Source organism: Lonchura striata, chromosome 6 (genome assembly GCF_046129695.1).
Source record: "Lonchura striata isolate bLonStr1 chromosome 6, bLonStr1.mat, whole genome shotgun sequence".
NCBI lineage: Eukaryota > Metazoa > Chordata > Aves > Passeriformes > Estrildidae > Lonchura > Lonchura striata.
The window spans coordinates 44,815,232-44,835,982 of NC_134608.1; the positions used below are offsets into that span (position 1 = coordinate 44,815,232).

The 20,751-nt window shown below is 45.8% G+C and overlaps 1 protein-coding gene across 1 annotated transcript in view; it reads left to right on the forward strand.

Annotated features, from left to right (window-relative positions):
• Positions 1-5,518: 5,518 nt before the first annotated feature.
• Positions 5,519-20,751, forward strand: part of PNPLA2 (patatin like domain 2, triacylglycerol lipase) — a 29,077-nt gene continuing 13,844 nt past the window's right edge. The window contains exon 1 of the mRNA XM_021555182.2: positions 5,519-5,887. Coding sequence (XP_021410857.1) covers positions 5,701-5,887 — 187 coding nt within the window. The 5' untranslated portion in view covers positions 5,519-5,700. The remainder of the gene's footprint in view (positions 5,888-20,751) is intronic.

Consider the following 20,751-nt stretch of genomic DNA (forward strand, 5'->3'; position numbering starts at 1 on the left):
TTCCATAATCTGTTTATTCAATTCCAAAATGTGAAACTGAATGAACAGCAGGCCTGAATTAGGCCAGAAACATAATTTTAGAACTAATTATAGTAATTTGGTTTTTAAATATTTAAAAGCACCAATTTCTTTACTGTCATATTTCCAAGATCTAGGGACAAAACTGATAAAATGGTTGACTAGGATTTTCTGTCACATCCATATGCTTAACCGTTTAACCATAAAACCCCCCCCAAAAAAAAAACCCTAACTGCATCCTGCTGTCATAGGACACAGATCAATGCAGAGGTGCCCTTCATGTGGAATGGCTGTTCTGGGCTGTAAGGACATAAATTGTACCTTGATCTGAACATAGAATCATGAGAAAGGTATTTCTGGAGAACTGAAGTATATTTGGCATGCCAAGAAGAACGTACCAACTTGAGAGGAAGGTAAATTTTGCTTTATCAAGTGTCTAAGAGTGTTTTGGAAGGCAATGTGGTTTCTTGTGGAAATCCTCATCTGTCAGTGTAGGTAGGTAGAGTACAAATTGCATGTGTGATGATCTTGCCATGATAAAGTCTGCACAGGTAGAGTCAAAAAGATATCCCTGCAGAGAGTGTAGCTGTTCTAGTGTAGTTGTTTTCGGGGAAAAGCAATCGCTGATACAGCTGTGTTCATATGAGTCATTGGACAAAGCATGGCAAGTACTTCTGGGAGTAGAGATGGTGAAATCCAAGTAGGAAAAATTATTTTATCTAGTGTACTGAGAAAACACCCAATACTTCACAGCAAAGCAAAACCAAAAGAGCAGTTGGAAGTTAGAGCCTCAAAATGACCATGATTTAAGCAACTAACCCTTACTGGCCCTCTCCCTGGAGCCAGAAAATGTACAGGAAGTAACAGTGCCAATACCTTTTGTCTACTTCGTCTCTTAAGTGCCAGCCTGGTAATCTGGTAGTAAGGGAAACCATTTGTTGTTCACCATAGTTCGCTGTCTGACCTGTTAAAGACAATGGTTCAGCCATGGGAGCATGGGGGTTCTTGCTTTTTTCTTGGTGATTTCTCCATTTCAGGTCACTGAAAAAGAGTGGGGTTTGGATGTTGTTTTACTGAGAGGTGCCTCCCTCCTCCCCAGTAGTGCCTTGCTTTGCTGCTTCAAGAGCACCATCAGTGTTTACACAGGAAGGGATTGCCCTGGCACACCACTTAGTAGGGTTTTTCCATGCACAAAGGAATTTATTTGAACGGCACTGAGCTATTCAATGAGTTTGCTGTACCCAGGCTCATGGGATGAAACAGACCTGTAGTGCCAGTTGCTGGCTACTGTCATGAGGGCAGGAGTATAACTGCATCTAGACTAATTTATTTTTTCATCTTGTTTTTCTCATCTTCTTTATATGACCTTTTAACCTTGAATTATGGGCCTGGTCCTGCAGTGGCTGTCCTCTTAAAACCTTTAAAGTCCTTTGTGAAAGTGCATAATTTTCATAAAAACTCAGTTAACCTGCTCTGAGAAAAAGGACAGCTCATTGATAAACTGTTCTGAGAAAAAACTTCTGGGGGCAGCTCTCAGGGAAAGCACTGAAAATAGAGCTCTCACTACAGTGCCGCTGTAGTGGAGTCAATGTAACATTACCACTTCATAGGTATTTCTTGAGAAGGTCAGGGCATGGCTCGGCTCTGCTCCAAGATTTCACATACATTTTGCAGAATGTGCTAAAACCTCTGCCTAGTGAACATTGATTCTGAATACAAAATCAAAAAAGTTTACTCCTCCCTTTACCTATTTATGAAACTGTTGCCACCTTATGGCTTTGTACATGAGCAGTGATGTGCCTGGGCATTTATTGCACACTTGTTTGGTGCTCTGCGTGGAGTTCACTCTGTTCCTCTGATTTCAGTGAGCTTTAGCTGTGAAGGAGATGGGATCCCTGCTTCTGCTCTGGAGTCACTGTTCAGAATTTTCAAGTCTCAGTGATGCCCTTTCAGATTTATCAAAGACGAGGATACTGGTGGGGTGGGTGCATTGTATTCCATGATTCTCTCAGAGGACGCTAGTGCCTGCTAAGACAGACTTGTGACCTAGTCCGTCCCCCTTACAGAATCAATTTTAGCTAGAAATTTTTCCTGAATTTTTCATGAAAGATGGACTCAAGGGCATTGAAGAGAATGGGAGAGATGGTCTTGTGCCTGGAGATTTACACTAGTAGCTGATCATTACCAAATTAACAGCAGGGGAGAGTGATTTAGTCATAGGCTTGACATTGAAATGTGCAGGCTTTCCTCACTGGTACACAAATGCTGTGCTGTCTCAAATCAGTCCTCACTGAAAATCATTCCTTATAAGCAACATGGACCAGGGAGAGGGATGAGGCATCCCCACTACTTGGAAAGCAGGGAGAATGTCCTGGACACTACTGTAAAGCAATAAGCAATGGCCCCCTGGGGCCACTCTCAACTGGTTTCACTCTTACTACCAAGGCCCAGTTTTGCAAGCTGCTATATGCAGGCAGGCCTGCTGAACTCAGTAGGTTCGACTTACGTAGGTGCAGAGATGTCTGTAGTACCTTTCCTAGAAGAAAAATTCAGTCCCAAAAGAGCAGGACTGCTCCTCTGCCTCAGGACATGCTCCTATGAAGCAAGTGCCAAGAGTGCAATAGGATGACCTGACCTACTCAAACATCACAGGTAAGAAAAAGACATTTAACTCTGGCTTTCCAATGATGTTGCAAGGGTTGAGCTTCATGGCTGGTGTGCTTTTCTTGCTGACTAGGGACAACAATACTAAAGTAGCATTCTGAAATCAATATTGTAACAGGCTGCCTTTCGTTTTCCCTTTAATTCTCAATGGCTGCCAAAACACAATGTCTTGCCTGAAAAAGCAGAAATTGTTAGCCTGTATGTTATTATCTTGTAGGTACTAACAGCTCACCGTTCATTAGACTAGAAAATAAACACAACAAGAGATTGCATGTGAAGCTGTCTCCGTGGCATCTCAACTTGTAGGGGCACGAGTGGATTTGAAGAGTTTCAGCTGGAGTTTGACACACAGGAAAAGCTGCCTTAGTAAATCTTGCTGATCTGGCTTACTGCTGCATCATGAGCAATAGTAGAACTGTAGCACTTTCTAAATGGGGGGAAAGAGATTAGTTTTGAGGGTTAATTTATTTGTGAGAAAAGCACACTTGTTTGTCAGCTTGCTAGAGCCAGTGCCCAGGCAGTACTCCACAAGAGATTAGTGGTCACATTGTTAATTTAATCGACCTGTTTCAACGGGGCAGCATTAACCTCCTCAAATAAGTAACCTTGAGGGCCAAGGCAGAGTGATGTAAACAACTCGGGATGAGATTGCTGTTGGGAAATCAAGTAAAACTAAGTCCAGCATTGTCGCAGCAAGTTTCTATTTTCCAGACACACTAGGAACATTAAGGCTTGTGAAATGATGGAAAAAGAGGGAACAGTGCTGGCTCCAGAATGAAGATGTTCTTGTGGTTACAAGTGTTTGGGAGGTATCAGCAGACAAGGTTCAGTGATCAGTTTTGCCACAGACTTCTGCTCAAATCACAGCCCAGTGACCAGTTCTTCTGCAGAACAATCCCTGTTGTAGAAAAGGGGAGGCACAATGTTTCCTTGGGGTTGACTACATGAAAATACCTTTCTGTGTCAACCTGAAGCATGGGGTGGAAGCTCCATGATGGCCTTGGTGTTAAGAGCCTGTAAGAGAGTCATGGCTCTGGTGTGCCAGGGCTCACCTCTCCAGGTGGAGATGAGGACTGACAAGGGTTACATAACCACATCAAATGCAAGGCAGGAAGGAAATTACAAAAGCAACTAGAGGTATGAGAGGAAGGGAGAGAAGGGTATAGAGAGAGGATTAAAGTAAGTGGGGTTAATTCTTTATGTACTCCAGGATGTTAATATGTATAAAGGGGAGTTCCTGGCAGCTAGGTGAGATGGTGGGCTTGGGGGCAGGACCTGAAAGAAAGATAGAGCTGTACTCTTGCCTGTCTGATGAAAGCAAAGGGCAAACACTTAATGAAAAAGTGCTCTGTCTGTCAAGTATGATGTCTAACTTGAACTTAAATATTGGACTTATGCAAGGGTTACCTGCTGAATTTAGCTTCTGTCACATGGCTGTGAGGCAGTAGACTGAGGCATTAAACGGCTGTTCTTGCAACCTGATGGCCACTCTTTAGGAAGGGTATTAGCCTCCCTCGTATCATTTGAAAGGATGTTTGGAGTGGAAGGAACAGGAAGAGGGGCTACTTGGATGACCTCCACTAGCATAAATAGTGAGAGTTGTTAAGTACACATTTAACACTTTCCAAAGTGAGAAACTTCTGACCAGTAATAAGAAAGCTAATTCAAATTACTTTATGCCAAGATTACTGAAGTAGTTTTTTAAACTTTGGCAGAAAGTGCTTTTTGCCCTATGTTGGTTCCATTAAAAATGTATACTTTTTGTTTTGTGTCCCTCAAACCTCCCTCCTGCTGATCTTGCTTCCTAGCTTTGAGTAGAGCAGCTCATTCTCTTGCTATGCTGATCTTTTTGATGTCTCTGTAAACTTTCATGCTTATCTAATAATTTGGATGACTGTAGTCTGTATTGTTTATGGCAAGGGGATCTTTAGCTTCTGAAATCTATTTTGATGATCAACTAGCACTGGGCTCTCACCCAGCGCTGCTCTGTGGTGATCTTGTGCAGAAGTACTGCTGAAAATCACAGTTGCCCTGACTGAATGTAAGCATTTTGGTGAACTTAGAGGCACGTGGAGAAAAAAAATGTTGAGAAAAGGTAAGCAAAGGTAAGCAACTGTGTGTGTTTTGGTAATTAGTATAAAACAGTATACTTAACTTTCTTGTGAAGGGAAGAGGTAGACACTGATCTTTTCTCACTGGTGATCGGGACTGGAGGGAATGGCCTCCCCTAAACCTCAGGGCAGGTTTAGGTTGGATATCAGAAAAAGGTTCTTACCTCGGAGTGTGGATGAGGACTGGAACAGGTTCCCCAGGGAAGTGGTCACAACACAAGCCTTAACGAGAGTTTAGGAACCGTTTGGACAATACTCTTGGGCACATGGTGTGACTCTTGGGGACGTCCCGTGCAGGTCCAGGAGCCGGACTTGATTTGTTTAGTTTTGAAGGGGGACAGGAAGATTACCTTTTTCCCAGTTCTTGCCCTGTTGCTGTGACAAGACGTGCCTCAGCTTTTTGTGAAAGGGGAGAAAGCTTTTCCTGTTCTCTCACCCTTCTTGCCCGATCCCTGAAAAACAAAGGAAACCCCAAGGACTCGGAGTAGATGCTAAGAATCAGGATGTTCCGTGAGGGAAGGACAGCCTGCTGTCCCGGGACAGGGAGAGGCAGCCCTCTCGCTGCGAGAAGCTGGCACGGCTGCCCCGGCTGGCGGCAGCGTCCCCGCGGTGCCCCCGGGCCGGAGCGGGGTTCACCGGAGGAAGGGTTGGCGGGGGCCGGGCGGTCCCGCCCCGCCGGGGCTGCCGAGGGGCGGGGCCGCCGCTATAAAGCTGGGAGCCGGCAGCGCTCTCCCAGCGGCAAGCCTGCCGTGTTCTGTATCCGCCTTCTCGGCAGCACAGCGCTTCCCGGCTGTTCTGCCCGTCCCGCCCGTCCTGCGCTGCGGGAAGAGACCCGCGGCTTCGCTGCTGCTCCGCGGCTGCTGCTGCTTCCCTGCAGCAGCCTCCGCCCCAGCGGGGCGCGGAGGCCATGTTCCCGCTGGACTCCACCTGGAATATCTCCTTCGCCGGCTGCGGCTTCCTGGGGGTGTACCACGTCGGCGTAGCCAGCTGCCTGCAGGAACATGCCCCGTTCCTGGTCGCCAACGCCAAGAAGGTGTACGGCGCCTCGGCCGGGGCGCTCACCGCCACCGCCCTCGTCAGCGGCGCCTGCCTCGGTAAGCGCGGGCCGAGCCCGGCGCTCCTTCGCCTCTTCCCTGCGCTACTGCTGGTTTGTTAATGAGAGCAGCAGCCAGGCGGTGTGGGTGTATGTGTGTGTGTGCGTGTAAATAGCGCTGCGCCCTCCCGCTCCCGAAGTGCGAGCGGCGCTTTGTTTTTGAGGCCTTTCCCCGCCCCGGACCTGGCGGGTGGCTGAGGTCAGGAGGCGCCGGTGGTGGAAGGCAGCGCGGGGCCCTGTGCCGACACCCGCCCACGCAGACACGGGTAGCGCGCATTGCTGCGCTCCGTTTGTGGGTTTGCCTGGCTTGGGAATAGCTCTGCTGGGGCTCTGGGTGAGGAGAGGGGCCTCTCGCCGTGTGGGCACTGGCCTCTGTGGCTGCGAACGGGAGGTGAAGCGGCTGGAGATGGAGACGTGGAGTTTGCGCGTGCACATGGGAGCCGGGCAGCATCTCTGAGTAGCGCAGCCTTCAGCCTGCATGTTTATTTCTGCAAGAGTGTTATTCCTTGGGATCTTGGGTACTGAGCAATTCTCTTGCCCTTTGCAAGAGCTAGATCTCCAGTTATCTAGGTTTTATCTCTGCTTTCAAGTTATAGAATAACCCTAAAATGCTGTCTCTGAAGCAAGCACACAATGTATGTTGTGTATCTCTATGCCTGGGGAACAGCTGAAGAAAATGGTCTGTGGTGCTTCCTGGCTTTTTTGTCATTTTACATATGGGAGGGAGCTAGCAAGCACGTCTTAAGAGTCTGTACTTGGAAGCTTTTATGTTGAGAATAACAAATGCAGAAAAGTTTCTTAAAGCTTGAAAAGGGATTGTGGTGTGAGACAATCAGTTACATCTATTTCATCTCGGAGAATTATGAACCCCTCCTAGAGCTAAGGGCAGCCAGAGCTGTTTATTGTTTGAAGTTCTCTCACCTTGACAGGTGTTTTTCCGCAGTACTCCATTTTGAGATGTAGCCTCATGCAGCAAAAGTTAGCATTTTCTGTGCAGTTAGGTTTGAAGTCTCCCTTCCTGAGCATTTTGCTTACAGAAATGCCCAGTGAAGTGCAACTGTAACTTCTGGAGCTGTTAATAGCTGTTCAGACCCCAGTCTGAGATCTTGAAGCCTGTAGTGATGCCTTGGTGCCAGTTTTTACTGTGGACAAGGGATAATAATCCCTAATCCCTTGTTGCATAGGGGTCCATTTGCAGGTAGCTGCCAGGGATTTAGTTTCTTAATTGCTGTTGCTTCTGTTGAAGAGGCGACTCCCCAATTAGGTCCCTAACTGGGTGATCCCTCTGCCACTTGAAAGCGTGGGACAAGTGTGAGACAGGCTGATGGTAGTGCTCAAATCCTTTGCCTTGCTCAGATGCCATCCTAAGTGCTGAGCAATCCTGTTATCATGTTTACTTTGTCCTGGCTATTTATATGACCAGAGGATCCATGGTGTGCCAGGCACTGCCCTGAGAGAGGCATCCAGCCTGGTAGCTTTCTGTGAATCAGAATAGGTTTCCCCACTCTCTGTGAGGTACAGTGGGAGTGTAAGAGGACTGGATTAGGGGCCACCTTCTGGGAAGCATTCACCTACTTCCTGAAGGAGGGCAGATCATGCTCTTCAAAACTAACCAAGGCTTGGGTCTTGAGTGTTCCAGTTCTGTTTTCTGTTTGACTTCTCTGGAATTGTTTTCTTCTGACTCACCTGCGTGACTGACATGTATCTTGGGTAGAGAGCAGCTCTAAGGCAGCAGAGCTGACTTCTGAAAGTAAAAGCACATGGGGTGCGTGGCTGTGCCGTGGTATCGCCGTACCTTGTCCATGTTATAAACCCTTCTGACAGTGCAGCTTCCAGGCAGAGGTCCAGAGGTTAGAATGAAATCATAGGGGCAAAGGAGGACTGGGCAGAAGGTACAGCTAAGCCTGAACTGGGAGAGCAGTTCATTCTCATATAGGCTCCTATAGGGTCCTGAGTATCTGTGTTTGCTGTGCTGCTTGAAAGCAGGTGGTAGCCCATAGGTTTTGAATCCTATGGCAACTGCTGCTCTGCACTGTCAGTTGCCCTGTCCATGAAACTAGAGTGCTAAATAGTGTCTCTTGATGAGTGACAAATGGGGGAATTTTGCAGAAGCTTTGCTTATTTGACTGTGTGTAGATAAAGTTAGTGTCCTCATGCCTGTGAACTCAAGACTGCACTGTGCAGAGACAAGTAGTGCAGGGGAGGAATGCCTCTTCCTTGGGAGTTTTTCTGTGAGTCCAATCTTTTGAGACCCTGATCAGAGACAGCAGAAATCTTCCTTGACTTCAGAGAATAAGACCCCACTTAGTGTTTTTTTTCCCAACTTTTTCCCTTTGGCCTTTGCATTCTGTTCAGCTTGCTGTGAACTCATTCTGCCTTCTCTGTTAGTTAAGACCTCACTGTCATCATTTGTGTAGGACAGGAAGGCTTTGCTATGGGCTGATAGTGAAGTGAAAGCCCAGACTAAGTGATCTGCAGCCTTTAGAGCACACTGTGGGCTTCAAAGGTGTTCTTGAGAATACCAAAGAAAACAACATTGGGTGTGCATATTACTTAGACAGGGCATCTTATATTTATATAAGAGATCAGGAGGTATTTACAGTCTGATATGACCTTGCCTAGCTTTGGTTAAGCACTTTACCATTAAGTTGTAGGGATCTTGGATTTGTTGTTCAAGGGTACAACGGTGATACTGCCCTTTATCTGAAGTGCTCTCTCCCCAGCTTTGAGGTTCTTCTGTTTGCTGGCATGAAAAAGCAGTGCAGTTTTTCCACTAGAATAATCTGTATGGCTATAAGGTGCATTGGGCATCCTTCTGTGTTTACAAGTTACTTGATTGTGCATAGTGCAGTGTTGTGGCATGAGCAGCTTCTTGCCCCAAGGGTATTCTGGAAAATAGCCTCTGTAATGCCTGTAGCATCTCTTGGGGCTCTTGGAGTCCAGCACACCAGGAAATGCACCTTTATGTGCCAAGCAATTGGAAAGCTCTCATGCTGGCATTGCATTCTCCTCTTTGTGTGTACCTCCAAACCTGCAGCTTTTCACAAATTCTAGGTGTGGAGCTTTGAGGATATATAACCCTGAAGGTCACCAGCCTGGATGAGAAAAACTGGCTTATGTGACATGGTGAGACCATCCTTTTTCAGTGAGGAGGAATGCTAAAGTGCAGCTACTGTAGGATTGTTTCATCCCTAATACTGAGTAGGAAATGTATTTTTGGTAAGGTCTGGAATAATCTCATTTTGGTGAGCTGTATGGGGTTTGTTGTGCCTGCTTTGGGGGCATAGCAGCCCGAATAAATGATGGGATGTGAAGCTGTAATCACTGAAAAGCTGTCTTTGAGCTGGTACTAAGGTCCCTCTGACTCATAGTTAACCAACAGCATCTCAATTGTCTGTGTGGCATGTGAGTGTTGTCCTAGACAGTCCTGTCTGAGGGTGGGTTGGAGCTGCTGAATTGTTTCTGTTTTGGGGGAAAGGGATGGATTCTGCTGTCAAATGCAAAGCTGGCTATCAAACCCCATCTGTTGAAGTTAGCTGTTCTCCTAAAGCATGAGAAGCTCAACAGAAAATGAAAAAGCAAGCTGAGGAGATGCTTTAGTACTAAGAATACAGAAAGGAAGCTGTGTGTTGCTAGATTGAGTAGCATTGTTTGGGATGCTCTTTGGAGAGCACTTCCTGGGTTGTTTACAGCATTTTAAAATTTAATTATTTGAAATTGCTATCTTAACCAGGACTCTGTCTCAGGCTTGACGTGCGATGAAATAACAGTTATTTGACATTTGGGTTTGTTTGTCAGCTATCACCATGTGATTACCAGGAAATGTGCTTGCTGTAGAGGTTTACCATTGTTCCATTGAGTAGCAGGAGCAAAAAAAAAAAAAAAAAAACCAAACAAACAAAAAAAAAACCACCAAAAAAAAACCCCTAATGAATGAAACCTTTTGAAACGGAGATAATTAGCAATATCAGCATCTTAAATGTTGTGCTTCTGCAATTTGATTATGTGCATGCAAAGGCTTAAGAACTGGTAATGGAGATTTATTTTCTATGTGTTTGTGTAATCTTAACACCAAATCCCAGACTGACAGAGGGAAATAAACCAGTTTAGAGTCTGTGGAATCCTCAGAGCAATGCCAGTTTATGCAGGCCAAAGCATGAATCAGGATGCTTATCCTAGGGGAAGTATATGTGATGCTGTCTTCTGTGGTTGTGTGAAAAGAACTATGCATCTCCACAGGGACACAAAAGAAAGTTTTGTAGCATTTGTGGCATCTCAGTGGTGAGGTCCCTCTTTGTACTTGTACCTCCTGCAGAGGCCCTCTCTGGCGAAAATGTTGTTGAGGTCAATAGCCCCAGCCCAGGAAGGAGAGACACCTTTATGCACTTACATGGAAATATGGATATAATTAATGGGGAACCTTCTGGTGCTTCTTGGAAATGGTAAAGTTTTTTTCTGTGGTGGAAATAGAGGTGAGGGGAGATGTTCTGTGCTGACATAGACGGAAATGTTCACTGGCTTGGCCGAGAAGCTTCTGAGCCTGGATCACTGCCCTCAGCAGTCACAGGGCTGTGGCATCAGGTGTCCAGAGGAGTAAGCTGGTAGCCAGAGCACGCTGCAGCACCTCTTGATGGAAGGGAAGGAGCTTGTTCCTGCTGCCTGCCTGGCTCTAATAAGGAAGCTTCTGTAAGGAAAGGTGTTCTTGCAGGCATCTCATTGGATGAGTGCAAGGGAAGCAAAGGAGCCACTTCTAGCAAAAAAACAGTCCTAGCAAGGCATGTGTTTATTCTTTTGGCACCCCACATAGACAGCAGATGTGCAGAGCAGCTCGGTGCCCAGCCTTGCTGTCAGCCATAGCAGCAGCTGTGCAGTGTCACTGGCAACAGCACAAGAGGTCTTTGGTCATTCTTCTGACCTGTAGGTTCAGCACATCTCTTGAACTTGCTTGCAGTATGTCTGAGCTGTTCCACTTTCTGCCTCTTAGCTCCCCAAACTCTTCAAGGCAACTGCAAGTCCTCTGTGTAAAATAGGAGAAGCTCTTGTATGTTCTTCAGGGTCCTATGTCCACTTACTGATTGTGTTTGGAAGCTTAGTCCTGATAAAACAAAAGGCCTTCCTCAAGTTTTTTGCTGTGTCGTTCAGTTCCAAACTCCTGCTGCTGCAATGGTTACAGCAGCTCTGCCTGCATGTCCAGTAGCTGGTGGTACTTGTTTCCTGTCAGTTGTGGGGGCTGTGTTACCTTCCAATGCACTGAGCTTGGAATTGTACTCAAATGTTTGGCCCCTGCTCACTCTGTGTTTCTTCATGTTTCTCTCTGTGCCTTCCATGAAGCACAGATGAAATGCTCCCTGGCTCGGCTGGAGAGGATTTGCACCTCTTCTGTGCTTAGTTTCCACTGAACTTGAAGAGAACCATGGAAGGGCTGGAAATGATAATTAGTCAACATTCTTTCTTTCTGGAGATGAGAATGGGCAGGCCTTCTAATTACAGGACCTTTGCAAAAGCTCAAGAATCTTACTCCAAGGAGCAGTGTGAGTGGGTGACTCCTGTTCACCTTGCTCTTTGCAGTATAAACCCTACTTGTGGCTGGATTCCAAAGTGGCCGCCACTTTTCCATTGAATTCTCTGCACTTCTACACTTTTGTTGCCCAGCTCGAATACTTGTTCTCTTCCTTTCTGCTAAGTTCTTGGGACTGGAGGCGAAAGTCAGGATGTGTCTTCAATTAAGTGGGAGTCAGCAGAGCCTGTGTGTGTGTGTATTTGCCTTGGGCTGTGTGTCTTGTCAAGCAAGTAGAGTGAGAGCTAGTGAAAAGGAGGGGCAGAGGAAATGATTCCATGTGGAAGGCCCTAAATAAGTCCATGTCCCTGGGAAAAGGCAGAATGTGTCCTTGGAGTGGTAGAGTCTGAGGCAGTAGAAAATCCCTTCCAAGGAGCACATAGGAGAGAGGCAATTAGTGAGCCTGGGAGTGTAGAAATCTTGCTGGAGATTGTTGTAGCCCTGCTATTTGTAGCCACAAAGGCCAGAGGAATAGAGGAGCGAGTTTTTGTCACTTGTGATACAACAGCTGCTTGGGGTTGTGCTGATCTGGAGTGCAGTGTGTTACATCAGGTGTGGGAGCTGGTAGCTTTATTAGAACCCAGGGCTTTGTGCTGCCCTCTGGCACTCTCCCAGAACTGAGCTGGTCATGCTTTCTGGTACAGATAAAGGCCAAATCCCCAATGATGACTTCTGCCTGACAAGACCTTTGGAATCTGCAAGCTTCATGAAGTGTCTTCTGCCACTGTTTCCCAGGCTTTTAGCTGTGTTGTGCCTGGAGGATTTCTTCTGAGAATGAATCATGCTCTTCCTCTTTATACACTGATGTTTGTTTGGATGGTTATTGGTTAGGTTTAGGATTAGGTTTAGGATTTGGTTAGGTTTAGGATTTAAAGGATTGAATATCATTGTAGCATTGGAGGTTCTGGCAATCTCTGAGTTTGCCACTCCTGTGGATTATCTAGTTCAGCATCCTGAAATAGAGGAGGTGAACATCTGAGGGTGTAAATGAATCAGGAATCCTTTTACATACGTTAATTACAAGGGCCAGTCCTGCTGGCTGCATTGAATGCTGCTGATTCAGTGCTGGGACTGGCAAAAAAAAAAATCCAGTGTATTATGGAGGCAGAGTGTGGATTCATGCCATAGTTATGCCATGCATGGAAAAACTTGGAGTCCTGTTTCAGAGTGGGCTGTCAGCACAAATTCAGAGATTTACATTGTGATTTATCTATCCTAGTGTTCTTACATAGCAGGATTGGTAAAATAATCTTTAAGGGAAGCATTTAACTACTAGCCATATTCTTGCACACAGAAGAGGTCTTGTCAAATGTTTATCTGAGCACATGTCTCTTGCTGTTCTTGTTTGTGTGCTCAGCCCTGCGGGAAGGGTGGAGCAGAGGCTTTTCCCCTGCCAGGGTTTGTGCAACCCTCTGTGAACAGCTCCTGTCCTGCTCACACAGGTGTTTTCAGAACCTCAGTCATGTTTTGGCTGGGGGTCCACTGCTGATGTCTCTGGGAGAAAGGCAGCATCAGTTTCTAGATTTTTTTGCCTAACCTTGTGATCTGCCTGATACTGCTCCAACAAAAGGAGAATCATTCTAGAGCAAAATGCCACCACTCCTTGCCAGAGGACTGCTTTGGAAACAAAGCTTTTGATTCTCACTTCCTTGCTGGAGTCTGCCTTGCTTATGCCAGGGCCAGTGGGGAAGAGTTTGGGATGTAAGGTGGCACTTGACCTGCCCGAGAAGGGAGGGCAAAGTGGGCCCAGCAGGCAGTGCACTCACAGGTGCTTGGCGTGGATTGGAGCGGTTGGTGAGTCCTGTGAGCATGAGAGCTGACATGATGCAGGCTGAGAGCCAGTGGAAGGTGTCAGGGCTATTCCTCTCATCTGTTAGGGTTTTAGCAGTCACACAAGTGTACAGTGGAAAGGACAGGGAGAAAGGCTGCTGTGCATCAGAGCCAGCCGTGTCTTTGGTGTCATCTCTGAGCATGAAACAGTTGCCAGCTGGAAGTACACAGGAAAGCTTTCTGCAGGGCTTAGGCTGATAGGTACCAAAAGCCACCACTTCTGCCTCTGTGCAGATCAGAGAAGAAAGGCAATTTCTCATTACAACGTGGGTTTTGGTATGTTTCTCCCTCCACTAGCTTTCTCTGGATGAGTACTTGTTTTTGAAAAAAATTGCTTCAAACTCAGTTTTACCAGTCCAAAGTGGGCAGCAAAGGATCTGAGCTGCACCTTGTTTAGTCTATGAATCCGCTTTTTGTGTCATCCCATGTTGTCTGAATTGCACTATAGCATTGACAGGGATTGATGCACGGATGAAGATGAAGCATGGCTTTCAGTTCAGCTTGCCTGGGGTCCTGAACAGCTTTTCCTTTTCATGCACTGTAATGTAATTTAATTTGTCTAATGCTATGAACAGAAATGCAGCATTAAGCCTCATATTAGGGCATTACAGCGGAGAAAGATTAGGCTAGTGGGTGTTGCTGTTGTGGTTGTGACAGAGCGATCCTGGCTGGCTGCTGAGCTGCCTCTTGCCCTTTTGATTGTTTCACAGTGGCAGCTGCGCTGGTTTTGAGTTTGTGTTGCAAAACTAAGTGCTCCTGTCCTGACCACAGGAACAAAGCAAGTCTCAGCTTGCAGAACAGCAGTTCTAGCGAGGCTTTGGTGTGCCAACACTTCATCAAGTCCAGTGCAAAAGTTTAGCGAAGAGACATCATCAAGCCTGTGAGTTCTTATGCCTGCTCTCCCTGTTTGCTTCTGTACAAAGCAGAACAGTGGGCCTTAAGGTGAGGTATGAGTGGTGCATCTGCACTTGGGCTTGCAGGAGGATCCTACCCTGCAGCTACCAGCTGATGGATGGGCACGTGGCAGTCACTGTGGGCTGCCTCGTGAGCTGCTCTGTGCAAGACGTAAAAACCCTGGCAACTTAAAAGCAGATCTTCATCTTATGTTCCTCATATCTAGCATGTAGCAATAGTTCTGGTTCATCTATTAACTGGTATCTAGAGCACACTAACCATGTCTTTTGGCTCAAATGGGAAAAAAGTCTCCTTTTGGTTTGGCTTTATTTAAACAGGTAACATAACTGACAGGGTTTTGTTTGTTTTTTTTTTTTCCCAAGTTGAAATAGAAAAGCAAACATCTTGGGACAAACATGTTAAGAGGGAGGCTTCTGGTTCTGAAGCAGTTGCAAGTAATCTGAATTTATGTAGCCCTCCTGCTGCACAGTGTGTCTTGGGCCAAACATTTTGTCTGGTCTAAACAATGCTGAGTGTGAAGAATCTGAACCAGAAGGTAGTGGGGGCTGAGGCCTTCTTTTAGCATGTGCCTCTGGCTGCAAGAGCTGGCCTTACTTGAAAAGCTGTCTCTTTCTCTGGGTGTTTGCACATGCCCTACCTGTAAGGTCAGAATAGGTATTGCTGACTGTAGTCTAACAGGGATCCCTAGGAGTTGCTCCAGTAGGGTGTCAGTGCCTCTCATTCCCAAGCAAAGGGGAAGAAACACCATTATGTACAGCTGGTGGCCAGGCTTTCCAAGAAGTCTGCTTTAAAAAATTGCTTGTTTTTTGAGCTCTTGAAGTTAAATCCCTGCACAGAGTCCCTGATCTTGCCACAGGGAACAGGTCGAGCAGTAGGACTGTCTGCAAACTGAGTGGGTGTGGTTGTGAGGGGAGCTGTGTTTACTTCCTAGGTATCACCAAAAATAAAAATTTTCCTTCGTGTATCTCTTATCTGGAGCCTAGTGAGCTGAACTGTTTCTTACCTGATAGCAAAATAGTTGGAGAGGAGGACTGAGTGAAGACCTTAAATAAAATAAAAAATATACATCAGAACAACAAAAATTAGGGAAGTCCCAGAGGAACAGCTTGTTCTGGTACATGGTGTTTCTCAATCGAACAGGCTTACAGGAGGATGTGCACAGATGAGAAAAGAGCTGGTGCTTTTGAAGACTTCACTGCTAGCTGCCATCCCCCAGCCTCAAATGTTTGAAAACGGGTGTTTTTTATTTGTGTCAAATAGTGGTAGTTTTACAACTTCTGGCCAGTGATGGATATTCTTTCCACAGCCAGTGCTTTTAGGTGTCTGTCCAGGATTCCAGATGGAAATTAAAGAGCTGTCACCAGCAATGGGGTACATCTATCACCTGAACATGTCTAATAAGGTTGTAAAACATTGCTCTTTATTTCCTGCTGGCCTGGATTTGTCTTTGGGGGCCCCCTTTGATATCTCTTCAGCCTTTCTGATGGACCATCAGAGAACATCTTGGGTCAGGTTCCCATTCAGGATAAGCTGGCCTTTGTTTAGCTTGGCTGAAATGTTGGCTGGTTTTTGCTCTCTTGGGACAATAAGTGGAAATCAGATTGCTTCAATGTAAGTGTGGAAAGTGGAACAGAAGTCTACCCAAGCAGTGGGATCTATTACAAAGTGAGGTCAGTGCCCACAAGAATTGGGGTTGTCCTTGGGTCAATGGCACATTGCTGTGCCCTGCTCCTTGGGATGAACAAATGGGCACTTTATGATGATCTGAGCGACCCATGAGGAAACATCCAGTAATGTTCTCTGTTAATTATTTTCTAGATGCCAGTTTGAAAACTTCTGTTTTGGTGCCTCTTGTTTATAGCTTTGTGGGTTTCTTTTGGGCTGGTGACAGGAGTGTGTTGTAATTAGGACTATATCATCTCCTGGCAGAGGCCAGGCAGGAAAGCATGTGCATTGCTTACTCTCAGTACTTAAAAAACAGCAAGTGCAGGAGCTGTTCATGCTGAGCTGGAGCAGCTTAAGGATTTGTGTCCTGGAAGAACATGGAACAGCTCTCTTGAAACCTCTGCTCATTGTGAGAGACTCACTTTTAACTTTTCCACATATGTGGCACAGAACAGCTGAAATAGCAAGAGACAGGCAACTGAGAAATTAATGCTGGGGAAGATCATGCTAATAAATTCCTTCTGACTCATCCTATTCCTAAATTTTCTTCCAGACTGGAATCTACCAGTGGGATAATGACAATTCCAGCAGCGTTCAGCAACCAGCTGCATTGAAAGCAAAGTGTGAAGATTTTAGCTGGGGACTCCTAAAAGGGACATGCATGCTGAGTATCACACAAACAGAGACCAGAGAGCTGAGCAGAACTTAAGGAGTTCTGGAATGAGGTCCCTGATTGTAGTACACAGGGCTGGCAGGACTCCTATCTTGAAAATCTTGCAGTCAAAATATCTTGGTTATGTGATCCCAAACTAACAAGGCATAGGGCTGTCCAGGGCCTGGGGGAATAGCAAAAGTACCTGTGCTTCCTTCTACTAGTTGGCTTCCTTTCAAAGCTGTTGGTGTGTTGGGCCAGTTGGAGCCTTAGCTGGGTAATGGGAATGAGGAGGGAGGAGAGTTGCTGATGTGTAGGAAGGAGTGCATTTGTTGAAGTTGAATGAGAAGCAGGTTTAGTGAGGATCTGCAGTTTCCTGTCTGCCCCACTAGTCCAGGCAAGTTATGGCATCTGCAGTCGGGGGTGTGACCTCTCCGTGCTTCCTGCCAGCAGGACAGAGTGCTGCCCCTACATCCACCAGCTCTCTGTGCTGTCCTTTGCTCTCCATCCCTGTTGGAGAACTTTTCCTTTAAGTTTGTATCCTATTTACTGTTGCAGTAGATAGGGAGTGGGAATATCCCTGGCACAGGTCATCTTTGTGCTGACACAGAGCTGTTCCAGAGAGACCTGCAGTGTCATGGGTGAGCTGCAGGCTTGACTATTCAGAATGCCCTTTCCCCTATTTAGCTTGCTCTGCTCCTATTTTTATCTGTGTCTTAGGCACTTTTTTCCATTAGAAATACTTCATGGGTCATCTGTGATTTTACTGGCTGGCAAATAGATACTGATATGGTCTAACATGTGATCTAACAGGAGACCATCATGGCACCCTTGGTGCCAAAGCCCTGCTGCTGCAGATGTGGATCTGAAGAGACCCTTCTTCTCCACTTGTCACCCGCCCCTCCTGTCGTGAAGTGTTTAAGCTTTGCGATGGTCCTCGTCCTCATGCACTGCACAGGTTTGGAGTAGCCTTTCTGTTTCACCCCAGAGCCCTTAGCAGCAGTTAAGGGTCTTCCCAGCTGCCTGGCTTACAGTTTTAGGTGATCCATCTTCAGCTCTACTGTCCCAGAGGCAGAGTAACAGCAGGCTGCTCTGCTGGCGTGTTTTTTTACAGTTCTAAATAGCATGTGCTGTTTGAATGCTTTTCAGGTTAGAGTTTAGGGGATGCCAGGCAGTACAGACTTAGTTACTGGGTTATTTTGGAGTTGAGCATGACCGATAGAGATGAAAGTCAGTTGTTAAAGGGAACAATCTAACCCTATGTCAATAATCTGCTGTGAAGCTGGATTGATGTAGCTTAAAAATGAAGTGTCTCCTAGCAGCTGCCCTCAGGCTTTTCCCACGAGTGCCACTACCTTGCCCCTTGCAGCCACTGCAGGTGACAAATCAGCAGAGTGGGGGAGCAGATGACCTCTTTTCTGGCAAGAGACATGTTAGGGTGTTTCAGGACACAACTGTGTGATGCTCCTTTGCGTCATCACAGCTGAAATTCAGATAAGGACAATAGCCCTGCAGTACTTGGGTTTACGTATAACAACACCCAGTGGGGCAGTGATAGGGGTGGGGGTAAAGGGGAATGATGGTTTTCCAATGAAAATGAAATATTCTGCATATATTATTGCAACTTTTTTGATGCATATTGGCTTAGTAAATCTGTATAGAGAAAAGTGTTGAATTAATTGGCTAGTGTAAGAATGAAATGCTTTCACAGCAAACACTGCTAACTATTAGGGATTGCCTCTGCCCCGTGGTATGTATCTCAATAAGGAAATAAAAATTTAATTCAGCTTTTTCACATGACTCTGTGTTCTGAATCACTAGAGCCATATAAACAATGAGAAGCTTTCCTAAGGGCTGCATTTGGCACTGGATTAGTCCTAGAAATAATAAAGAGCTGTTGGCTGACCCCTGTAGGAGTTCTCTCTCTTGACTGCCTCTAATTCAGCTGCTCCCTCTCATGGACTGTAAACAGAATTTGAGCCGGTTTTCCTGGAGTAGCACTTCTGGGAGTAACATGATTAAAACACTGTCACTTCTTTTCTCTCCTCCCAAATATACTTCCAAGAGGATTTGTCATCTGTCATGGATCTTGCTACATAAACGTGGTTTCTTTGGCTGACCCCTCAGCAGACCTTATTTCCCGGAAAGCTGCAGATCACTCTGTGCCCATGCCTTCCCACAGAGCAATTCCACATCCAGCTTTGGTGCAAGTGATTCAGGGAGTCCAACAGAATCACAGATATCTTCAAATACAAGTGCCTCAAAGCTCCTGTGTGTATGCATGTATGCACATGTGTATAAAAGGAGCCCAAAACAAATAAAAAACCCCAAAGTATTCAAAGAATGAACTTGCTAATTAGCAGTAATCTCACTTGTCCCTCTTGGGTATGGAACACTGGTAGAACAGGCAGCTGCAACTCGGGATTCTCCTCAAATGCTGTTTTCTGGCATAGTCAGGACTTTGCTCTCCTGTTGTTCTTAAAAAAAACCCAAACCCCTTCCAGCTCACATTTTTGTTCAAACAGTCATAAGCTCCATTTAGTTGCAGTTGTTTTCAGTATTGCTGTCATATCTTTCTGCACACTGACATGCCAAGCCTGAAAGCATTGTTCCCTAAGCAAGCACCATCTCCTGGATAATCCACACTCTCCCCAGCATAGCTTTTGTACACAGGGGTCTCCCCTCAGCTGTATGCTCAATACTCAACCCCACAATGGGGGTTTCAACCAAGTTAACAATTCCCTGCAAGGCACTCAGTGCAGAGGATTTTCCTTTATGGGGTCCTGTGACTAAGGTGCTGGGCTGGGATTCCTTATTTTGCTTGATTGCAGTTTCTTTCAGTGTTTTTCCTCTCCTTGACAGGCATGAAGGTATTTTGGGAAGTGTTTAGAGTGCTAATGTCTCAGTGATTATAAAGTGTATCTCTATGGGGCTGACTTCTTCCATGTTGGGAAGGATGTTGAATCATGTGGCTACTATCTGGGCTCAATGGCTTACTGCTAATTGAGTAAGTAAGATCAGAATTAGACTGCTAAACATTGCTCTAGGACAGAAGACTGGGATTACAGGGCTAAAAATTGCTTCAGAGAGGGAACTTTGGCTTTTCTACTAAGTTGCTACCTCACAGTGCCTAAAATCCTGACCTCAGAATCTCTGGTCATGTTCAAGGGTCCAGTTGTCTGCGTGCTTGAGCTACTGGTGTTGGTGGGTTTCCTAAGCCCAGAATCACGTTTCCAGGCTGCACTGATGGAAAACATGTTGCTGGCACACGTGTATTGCAAAAGATTGGGATGTGTCAACATAGCATTGAGGGTTGTTGCTCTTATCTCCATTGTATTTATTAACCTGGGTCTAACCTGAGTTCTTTCATTCTGCTGCCTTGTTTTTGCAATTGAGAAACTGAGTGGAAGAGTGAAATGAGGGGACTTCCAGTTGGCTTGAACTGGTAGTCTTCAGTCCTTTTCCATGAAATGACCTTTAGCTTGATTGAAGAGGAGTCTTCATTTGTAAAAGCATGTTTCTTTTCTCCTGGTTTCTCTAATTCTCCCCCTCTCATTCTTCTCACATGTATGTTGTATGTTCGTGGCACTCTTTGGAATGCAGTGATTAGCTAGTACTAAGAGGAACTATTTTATCTCATCATGGCTGGATGTGTGTAGAGGCAGCAGTCAGTCAGTGCAAAGGGCAACATGCTGGATGCTGTAGTTTTGTATTTTTGTTTCCTTGCATCCCTTTTTTTTTATTTGAGAGCTCTGATGTGCTTGCCAGATGGAGCTCCTAGTGACTGAGATAATGGGCTTGGCAGATACCTTCCCTTTTGTGCAGCTGGGATGTCTCCTCAAACCCAGCTGGGTTACTGTGTGAAAGGGTAAAGCAAGCATTCCTCCACAAGTCCTGCTTGCCATCAAGGCCTAGTTTAGTGCTGTGGAATTAGATATGGAAGGGATGGGATGCCAAAGGCTCTGCAGGAGGAACTAAGTCTCTGATTCTTTATTGGAGCATTAGTCCCTCCTGCTCATTTGAGATGTGGCTGACATTCACAGCAACATTGGGATCACTTAGCTGGAAAGCACCAGCTTTCCTGTTCTGGCACTTCTGCTTACTGACTGACGATTTGTTTTCCTGTCAGAAAAAAGATGTTTACTAGAAGAGTTTTAGTGGAATATATTTTGAAGTGGATTTATCCATAAGCTCAAAACTGTTGAAGTATCAGCCTTGTTTTCTTTCTCAGTCTGTTTTCACCAGC